The sequence below is a fragment of the Myotis nattereri genome (genome assembly GCF_964212035.1).
Source record: "Myotis nattereri genome assembly, chromosome: 4".
NCBI lineage: Eukaryota > Metazoa > Chordata > Mammalia > Chiroptera > Vespertilionidae > Myotis > Myotis nattereri.
Window position 1 is genome coordinate 55,935,950 of NC_138079.1, and position 10,514 is coordinate 55,946,463.

At 38.5% G+C, this 10,514-nt stretch overlaps 1 protein-coding gene across 1 annotated transcript; it reads right to left on the reverse strand.

Annotated features, from left to right (window-relative positions):
• Positions 1 to 272: 272 nt before the first annotated feature.
• On the reverse strand, positions 273 to 1,646 carry LOC308518626 (RNA-binding protein PNO1-like; the record flags this gene model as incomplete). The annotated part of the gene is given in 3 exon segments (XM_081090341.1): positions 273 to 885; positions 889 to 942; positions 1,554 to 1,646. Coding segments are annotated over 3 exon segments (756 nt in total). The 3' UTR covers positions 273 to 276.
• Positions 1,647 to 10,514: the final 8,868 nt, after the last annotated feature.

A 10,514-nucleotide genomic window follows, 5' to 3' on the forward strand; every position in this document is an offset into this window, starting at 1 on the left:
AGAGAACTAGAAATTCTGCATGTAACTTAAAATAAGATAAATTGTAATTAATGTTTAAGTATAATAATGGTATGAAATTTTGACACTTAAATTATCCTCAAAGCTGTTGAATGAATACTATCAAATTTTTTCCTTTCGGGTTTCTGCTTCTGGCTAAGAACTGACAAACAGACTGAGGTTTAAAGTGACCGAAAATTCTTCACATGGTTTCTTGGGACCATTTGTAAGCTCTTTTTCTCTACAGTCCAAAGACAAGAAAAAGTTTCTGATTTGAAATCAGAATCGATCTGCTGCTCTGCTAGCCACAGCTTGAATATTGCCATAAACCTTTGATGGAGGATTTCCCAGGATGAGGTTGCAAATGGCAGTTCTTGCCATCTTGATGTTTTGGAAAGAGCCAAGGATATGAACTTTCACATCAGCTAGAACTATCCGCGGCCGTGTCACATTCTCTATGGTGAATCTGGTTTTTCCTCCTTTGCCAGCGATTCTCCCTATTGCCCTTGACAGGTGGTCTCCCTTTAGAGGCTTCACATCTGTAATTTCAAAGGACTCTAAGAAGAGGTCATCCAACCTAATGAGAGCAAGTGCATCCTCTACCTGAAACCCGAGAATAAAGGCTTTCACAAAATCGGCAGCTTTTGTCAGGGCGCTAACGTCCTTGGTTTCTTTACAAGTCCTGATTTCTACATTCCTCGATTTCAAGTTAAAGCGAATCTGAAGTCCCAAATGTTCTACGATAGGAGTAAATATCTTCATCCAGTTCTCTTTCAGTGGTGTGTATCTCTTAGCTGGGACTGGAATTTTCCTTGTTTCTTCTTTCCCATCCAGGAACCCGTCCCCGGAGAGGGGCAGGAACATGGGCCTCTTCGCCGGCTGGGCCTCCTAGGTGTCCATGCGGCTCGTGTCCCCGCCCTCCCCCGCTGCGGACAGCTCCTCTGCCTGCCTTTTTTTTTTTTTTTTTTTAGTTTCTTATGTACTTTCCAGGATTTCTTTTTTTTTTCCTAAATGTTTTATTTATTTATTTATTGCTTAAAGTATTACAAAGGGTATTATTACATATGTGTCCATTTTATCCCCCCGCCCTAGACAGTCCCCTAGCCTCCCCTATCCCCCATTGGTTATGCTTATATGCTTATGTCCATTGGTTATGCTTATGTCCATTGGTTATGCTTATATGCATGCATACAAGTCCTTTAGTTGATCTCTTACCCCACTACCTCCTGCTCCCCAACCCTCCCCGGCCTTCCCGCTGCAGTTTGACAATCTGTTTGATCTGGAAACAGCCTAAGTGCCCATCTGTAGATGAATGGATTAGAAAACTGTGGTACATCTACACAATGGAATACTATGCTGCTCTAAAAAGGAAGGAACTCTTACCATTTGCAACGTCATGGATGGAACTGGAGAGCATTATGCTAAGTGAAATAAGCCAGTCAATAAAGGAAAAATACCACATGATCTCATTTATTCATGGATAATAGAGACCATTATAAACTTTTCAACAATAATAGATACAGAGGCAGAGCTGCCTCAAACAGATTGTCCTCTGCCTGCCTTTTCTTCGCCCTCTGGCCACCCTTGCGGGTGACCTGGGTGAAACCGTCTTCGGCCATCGCGCTCTGTGCCTCCATTGCGACGGCCATCCTCAGGAATCTCCAGCCTCCGCAGGCGCTTCCCCATAATTGTTAAAATTTATCACCAATCAAAATATTTAGCAATACCAAAGAGTAAAATAAATTGTGCTACAGTTCCCTAGGGACCTAGCTTGTCCCTATCCATCCTTATGTGAAGTGTTTAGAATCACATGGAAAATACCAGAGTTGAGCAAAAAGAAATCCCAATGGGGAATTGTATATAGAGTATTATCATAACATCTAAAGAACAACATGCATAGAATGAAGAACAACTATATAGAAATAAATGGAAATGATATATGGCTGGTTGTCTATGGATACTGGAGTAATTGGGCATGTTTTTCTCTTCTGTTTTTTCCCTCTGCACTTTTCTATTTTTTTCTAATTTTTCTATAATGAGTATATATTATATTTATTTCTGCAATCATATTTTGAATTTCTAGGAATTGTTTGATTTTTTATATCTGTAATAAGAGGCTAAAATTGGATTGTTCTGTGTCAGTTTTGTCTGAGTCTGATGACAGTAGAAATCAGATGCCATGGTAAATTTATAAGGTAGACCACCGAGAAGGTTTTGCAAATAGTAGGTGGGCAAGCATTTATTAAATAATTCTTAAATCTCTTACATATATTATGGGTTTATATAGTTGAAGAAAGACTTTAGGAGAGAGTTTGTGGGGAGGATATTTTGGAAAAATTCTCTCTTCCACCCTTGAAAAGGGGTCAAAGCTTTCTGCCCACCGCCTTAAACCTGGTGAGAAGACTATTTAATGAGTTTTATATACTGTCTGTGTTCTGCAGTTGGATGAACTCAGGGGACTAATGTCCAACTCCCACATGGAAATATCTACAAGCAAAAGTGACCTGGTTTACTAACTCAGTGGTGGGGCAAAGGACAGACGGCTGTATAAGTGACCTGCATTTTCAGTTTGTCAGGGTAGACCAGGAATGTTTTCTGTGGACAGATAAGGCCCGCGCACCAGAGAGGACCAGCAGGGAGTGATATTAAATCCTTCCTAAATAAGGCCTTTTTGAGAAGTAAACAAGCCTCGGGACAGAGACAAATCACCAAGGATTTCTTGTGTGTGCAAGAGGAGAAAGCTATGAACCAGCAAATATTGTATTAAGGGGACTTGTGGGAGAGAGGTTCCAAAAGAACCCACAAGTGTGACTCAGCAGTTGAGCATTGATCGATGAACCAGGAGGTCGTGGTTTGATTCCTGGTCAGGGCATATGCCTGGTTTGTGGGCTTGATCCCCAGTAGGAGGTATGCAGGAGGCAGACAATCAATGATTCTCTCTCATCATTAATGTTTCTATCCCTGTCTCCCTCTGTGTTCCTCTCTGAAATCAATAAGAATATACTTTTATATAAAAGAACCCACAGTATGTCCATTAAAGATCAGGCTTTGTACATTGGCCAAATCCAGAGAGCACTTGACAGTTTCAGACAAGCCTGTGACACTTTCAGACAAGCCAGAACTTTTCAGTGTCCCCTAATTCCACTCCTTTCTATTTTCCAGCTCTGGAGAGCTCAGAAACTGGAGTCAGCTAATCACATGGAGGAAGAATTAGGGATAAAAAAAAGACAGTGATGGTCACTTTTCTAGGAGAAGGTTGTATAGCCATTCCTTTGATTCATGTTGGAACACTTGCATATTGCTTGGGACTAGGCATTTTAAAGTACAGAAGCAAGTCCTGAGTCCTGGGGTGAGGATATTTGGTTGGATACCTTGAGAATATTGAATCCCAAGATTCTCGTGAATCTTATGGGCCAATATAAAATGCCCTTTCCCCCTTGAAAGGAGAATGGCGTCCCAATGTCTGAATATCATGGAAAAACTTTACCTGAGGTTATTTTTTCACAAAATAATTATTTTCTTCCTCTAAATCTGTTCTTGAATCCTTTTATTGCTTCTGAACCAATAACTGGGGTGCAAATATTATCAGGGAAGTATTGACTCAGCAGAAAAGTAATGACATGGGTAGAGAAGTATTGTTCCTGCTACATAATAAGATTAATTATTAAAAGATCAGCAGACCTGGTTGACAAGAGCCAGGATAATATATCTGAGACTAGATTTTAGCAGTATTGGACCCCAGGTAATGCAGAATATAGAAAAGGTTAACATCTATTGAGATGGGGGTACTCTCCCATGTTTCAGGACTCAAAGGAAAGAGAATTGGAGCCTATCTCTAATTACTGACATTGCTTAGAATAAATAGGATAGTGTTGTGTAACTGCCTTAGGTAAAGTGTTGATAAAGTGGCCAGAAATCTTGGAGAATAGAAATATTGTAATCAATGAACAATGTTAGAGAACACACAGTTGATTATGTGCTTTGGCAGATCCTACATGATACAAAGCAATACAATACATCAGTGAAAGAGACACATGCATTGTTGAGAAGCTAGTAGTGGACTGCTATGGATCTGGGCCTCCTGCTGTCAATGGTGATGATAGGAATACCAGATAGCAGAGCTAAGGTGATGGCACTCAACAGTAAGAACAAAGGTGAATGACAGTATAGGGGAACATGGACAGAATGACAATCAGATAACCTCATTGATAGAAACTTATGCATATGACTAGTAGTAGATCATAATTATCCTAAGTTTGAGAATGTTATTAAACATTCTGCAATGCCCAGGGCAGTCCCCCACAGCAAAGAACTGTCCAGCTCAAAATTTCAGTTCTATTTCCAAGGTTGGGAATCAATGCTCTGCTCAATCTACTATTTTTTTAAAAAAAAATGATTTTTAATGATTTCAGAGAATAAGGGAGAGGGAGAGAGAATCATTGATCAGCTGCCCCCTGCACGCACCCCATTGGGGACTGAGCCTGCAACACAGGCATGTGCCCTGACCGAGAATCAAACCATGACTTTCTGTAGGTCATGGTAGGTCAACGCTCAACTGCCCAGTCACTGCAACTGGGCTTAATCTACTTTTAATACTGCAACCAAGTATTAAGGATTTTACCCTCACTTTCAAACTAATAAATTAGGCCACAACAATTGTTCGGATGATGAGAGAAGACTCTGGGATCAGAGACAAAGGAATTTATTTCTTACATGCCAGCAAACAGAATAAGCATCAACATATCTGCATCAAATTTTCTTGCCCTCAAGTTTATAAGAGTGACACAATGGTCCTAGGTAAATGCTACCTGCACGGCGGGTTTACCTCACAGCTGAGAAACCCAGGTACCCAGTACTTTTAGAACAAACTGCACATATTGTAGCAAGAAGCAAACAAACCCACACCTCTTCTCTTTTGGGATGTGAGCAGTTATACACTACATATAATGTGGTCCTCTTGACTACTTATTTGCCTATGTGACTCATTATCTGTGAATGGGTAAGACTTGCAATCTGGTACACTTACAAGAACATGTAGGGATGCAGAGAAACCATGATGAACTGCCTTTATTCCACTGTTTTTACAATATGAAGTTCAGTCTATTTCATGAAGCATCTCAAGACCCTTTGTAACCTGCCTTCTAACTCAAACTCTACTTCTTAATTCAAACTTCAAATATTAGTAAAAATGACTTGAAGTTGTCATTTTACCTACCTCATGCTTTTTATTCATTGTTTTTCATTTAGATAACGTATCCTTATCTGTTCAGGAATTCTCTCCTCTAGGAAGCATTTTCTGAACTTTCTGATTGAATTAAACATTTCTCTTCTGACTCTGATAGTAGTCAGAATATTTTCATCATTTGTCCTTGGATTTAAACTCTTGGAGCCAGGAGTCCTGTTTTATGTGTATTCCTGGCATTCAACACAGGGGTGAGCCTGGCATCTGGCTGAGCAGCGCTCCCCATGTGGGAGCACACTGACCACCAGGGGGCAGCTCCTGTGTTGAGCGTCTGCCCTCTGGTGGTCAGTGAGCATCATAGTGACCAGTTGTTCCGCTATTCGGTCGATTTGCATATTAACCTGTTATTATATGGGATAAGTACTACTACTACACTCAAATGAATTTATGGTACCTTCTTACTACATTTATTCACTCCCCCCCAGTGTTCTCTGATTTTTATATATACTTCTACCAACACACACACACACCTATAGGATGCATTTTGAGCATATCTAGCTGGGACTCATGTCTCCTAATCTTGAGCCACCTTCCTATTCCTATATTTACAAGGGAGATATGCAGAGAACAAAGCAAACAATTTCACATTCTGGGGTACCAGCAGGGCCTGTGACTCCCTGACCTAAATTAAACCACGTGGATTGCCTGGCCTTGCTCTCCAAACCTACCCTGTCTCCTGGAGCATTGCACGACCATGGAGTGCGAAGCTATGGGACTCCGCTTGATTTTCTTTCTCTCATATAGTACTTCTGCCAGTTTCTCTCTTGCTACAGTGGAGGCTGCCATCACTAAAGAGTGATGATGAAACAAATGATGACTGGAGAGTTATTTTATCAAGGCTTTATTTTCTTTCTGCTTTCAAGTTGATGTGTTCATAGCCTACAGTTCTTTAAGAATTGCAAAATGGCACATTAATTCCCTGTGCTTATTGCCTCATTAATTGAATGTGCCATGCAAGCACTGGAATTTTTAAATTGCTTTTAGTTTTTAATTTTGAGTTTGACTTAGCAAAAACTAATAAGAAAATAGAACCTTATAAGCTCTTAACAAATTAATATGTCCCCTGTGGGTACGCAATAAGTTCAGATGTGCCAAAATGATTATAGAGTCGATTGAGATTGTATTCTTTCTGATTTTGGTTAGTACTGTAACTGATATAATGAGAGTGCCATGTTATTCTTTTCTTAGCAATTTACTTTTCTTAAAAGTCCACCTAAACTAATGGTGGTGAATGATACCATATGGGGTGAGTGTATTCACATTTTAATTCAACCATGAAACAGCTCAGCCAGATGTGCATTGTGCACCTTTCAAATCTATACCCCCCTCTGCCCTTCAACCAATGAGAATGACATTTTTAAATGAATTGTGAGCTAACATTCAAGATCCAGATTTTGTCTCTTTTAAAGCTGCAATATAGGTCATGGCTTTGAAAAACTGGACCAATGTTTTAACAAAAGAAAATTCTAATAAAAATGTATGCAGGTTCATTTTTTTTCAAAGTACAAAACTTTTACTCTGCTCCCAATAAGGCAAAACTATAGCCATAACTGTCAGGACAAAATTTAGTTGCATTGTTCAATTGAAGAGATGTTCAATTTCATAATGAGAAGAATCCTCTCTAAATAATATGGAAGATCAATTAGATTAGATAATTCCTAAAAATTGAAAGACACAAGTTGTATTTCTATAAGTAAATTTAAATATTACTGGAAACTTGGATTAAACATTTGGCTGTTCTTAGTCCAAATCTGAATTAAAATGATACTGGCTGTGCTTGTGAAAGTAGCCAAATTAAACCCGATACTTAATTCTCATCACTATTATCCATTCATGCAAGTGCCTTCTTCCTACAATATTTATTTGCCATAAGGCAATAACAGAAATAATAGTATACCTATTTAAGTATATCTGAAATATCTGCTCAATATTTATACATCCAAAAATTTCATACTAATAGAACAACCTCTATTTATCAGATTCTTGTTAACATATATAATTGTTGTGAGGTAAGGAATAACACTTCCCTTTTATTAATCATCAAACAGGTTAAGAGGATTAAGGCTCCATATAAAGTCCTGTAACTAATATATAGCAGATACAGCTCAAATCAGTTGAGTTATTTTATCATTTTTGATTTTTTATTGTAGTAAACTATACATAACACATTTACTAATTTAACTATTTTAGGTGTAGAGTTTTGTGGCATTAATTGTATTAACCTTGTTAAGCAACCATCATCCATCTCCAGAACTTTTTCAATGGAGTAGTTGCCTATTCTATGTTGTCTTTCTTATCTTGATCATTCATGCATTTATTTTTGATGCTACAATATTGAATCATAATGGACATTGTCCCTGGGCTCATGGAACTTCATTTTCCTGGAATTGATTCAAAATAATCAATCATTACACAAATATTGGTTAGCTCCTTATTTGCAAGACAGTGTAAGACATTCTGCAAGACCCTGGACATTCAGAGTTTTGTAGATAGATATTAATCACAGAAATAATATAAATAATTGTGAACTTTACACAGGGATGAGTACTATGAAGCAAGAAGAGGTACATGGGACTAAAAAACTTTAAAAGTATTTGATTTAGCAGGAAGGTAGGTGTAGCTTCTCTTTTGAAGTAATTGTAGAGCTGAGGGCTGAAGGGAAAACATGAGAGGCAGGAAGGTGTGGATAGAAGAGCTTTACAAAGGAGCTACATGTGTAAAAGTAAAAGGAAGGAGGACAGAACAGTCTAAGGACCTGATAGAAAGCCATTGGTTTTAGAGTTCAGAGAAGAAACTTTCAGTGATATGAGCAGTTGGGGATGGGTGTGGTGGTTAAACCACAAGATATATTGAGAACCATGTTAAAGAGTTAGTCCTTAAAAGGCAAGGGGAAACCCTTAAAGTATTTTGAGCATGAGAGTATTTGCAGTTCGGAAAAAAGTTATACTTGCTACTTGTGCCGAACAGATTGCATGGAAGGTAGTCCAAGGGAGTGTTGGAAGACTTGTTAGCAGGCTCTTGTAGCTCAGGTGAGAGTAATGATGGCTTGGATTTTGGGAGATAGAAAAAATGGAAAGAAGTAGAATGGAAAGAATTAATTCCTAGGAAGTAATGATATGTTCAGTGAATGTGTTCATACTGTCCATTTGAGGTTCTTTAGAGCAGGAAGTAAAAAAAAATCATCCTGCCCAATACCTCAGTTGGTTGGAGCGTTGTCCAGATACCCTGGGTTGCAGGTTCAATCCCCCTCAGGGCACATGTGGGAATCAAATAGTGAATTCATGGATGAGTGGATAGCTAAATCAATGTGTCTCCCTCCCTCCCTCCTTTCCTCTCTTTAAAAAGAAAAATGAATCAATAAATTTTTTTAAAAGTTCTATTTATAATATTCAGTATAATTACACTTAGGATTTTAATAGCTTTCTCTGGTTATAAAAACACTAGAGCAGTGGTTCTCAACCTTCTGGCCCTTTAAATACAGTTCCTCATGTTGTGACCCAACCATAAAATTATTTTCTTTGCTACTTCATAACTGTAATGTTGCTACTGTTATGAATCGTAATGTAAATATCTGATATACAGGATGGTCTTAGGTGACCCCTGTGAAAGGGTTGTTCGACCGCCAAAGTGGTCGCGACCCACAGGTTGAGAACCGCTACACTAGAGGCACAGTGTACAAAATTCGTGCACCGGATGGGGGTCCCTCAGCCCGGCCTGCACCCTCTCCAATCCGGGACCCCTGATCCCTGTAGGATCAGGCCTAAACTGGCAATTGGACATCCCTCTCGCAATCTGGGATCGCTGGCTCCTAACTGCTTGCCTGCCTGCCTGATCACCCCTAACTGCCCTCCCCTGCCAGCCTGATCACCCCCCAACTGCCCTCCTCTGCAGCCTAATTGCCCCCTAACTGCTCTCCCCTGCTGGCCTGATTGCCCCCTAACTCTTCTTCCCTGTCGGCCTGATCGCCCCTAACTGCCTCTGCCTCAGCCCCCACCACCGTGGCTTTGTCTGGAAGAACGTCTGGAAGATGTCCAGTCTAATTAGCATATTACCCTTTTATTAGTATAGATAGGCTTATGAAGATCCTGAAAACTTGTTATACTTATTAAAATTTATCTCCAACTCTTCTCATATGTAAGTGCTCTACTGTAAGCAATATCTGGCTGTGCTGTGTTTTCCTAATTCTATTCTCTTTTCCATGAGCTGTACTTTACACAGAATTCCCTTTCCCTCCTTTTATACACTCATCTTATGTACAATTTTTATTTTAAATTCTGTTAGGCCTTTTCCTCCTCCCCCATCAATAATTCTCCATGCCTTTTAATTTTTATATGAGTTTACTTATTCTCATTGTATTTCCATCTTGGTTTTATTATTTTATCATGTACCAATTAGATTGCAGTTTTATGAAGGCAGGGTCTATGCCTTTTGCCTTTTTTGTGACCTTATTTGCATATTATGATATGATATGATATATGATATGATATAGCAGTAACAGGACACATATTTGTGGATGGATAGACCATGTTGAAACAATTTCAGACAGGAAATTTATTCTTATTTCTGAATCTTTCTAGAAGTGCATTGGAGTTCTAACTACCCCTGCTGTTAAGAAATTTCTCTTTAGGTTTAACCAGTTTTCTTTGTATGTGCCCCCAAATCAAGATGAACAGATACATTAAATTTGGCTATTTTAAAATTAATTTACAACTATAAATGTTTACTTTTTCAAGATCTGATCAATTGTGAACAAGATCAGCATTTTATATTTATATTGGATTTTCTCCCTCATAGAGTCTTATTTCCTTAATCATTTGCACATTTAATAAGAAAATTGACTGTTATTACATATAAAAGCTTCATAAAACAGAATTCACCTCATGACCCTTTCTTATTGTGATTTAATGGTTTGTACAGTATAAATTAATATAATTATGTTGGAACATAACAGAGACAAACAAATCATATGTTCTCATAATGTATACAGTGATTTGGGACCTGAGAATACATTTTAAATTTATTTATATTTTGGGGGATACCTCCCAAAGACTCTATTATGCTAAATTGAAAAACATTTCCATGAAAATGTTTATAGTGTTTCAGCATAACAGGAACATTTACTACTAGAGATTTTCGGGCTAGACAAATTTAATTAGGCTAGCCAAGAGGCAAACCGATTAAGGAGAGAACTCCTTGCCATTCACTTTACACTTGCCGGCTTCATTTCAAATGCAGTAACTATTTTCTGGATCAATCACAGGTGTTTGGAAATAAA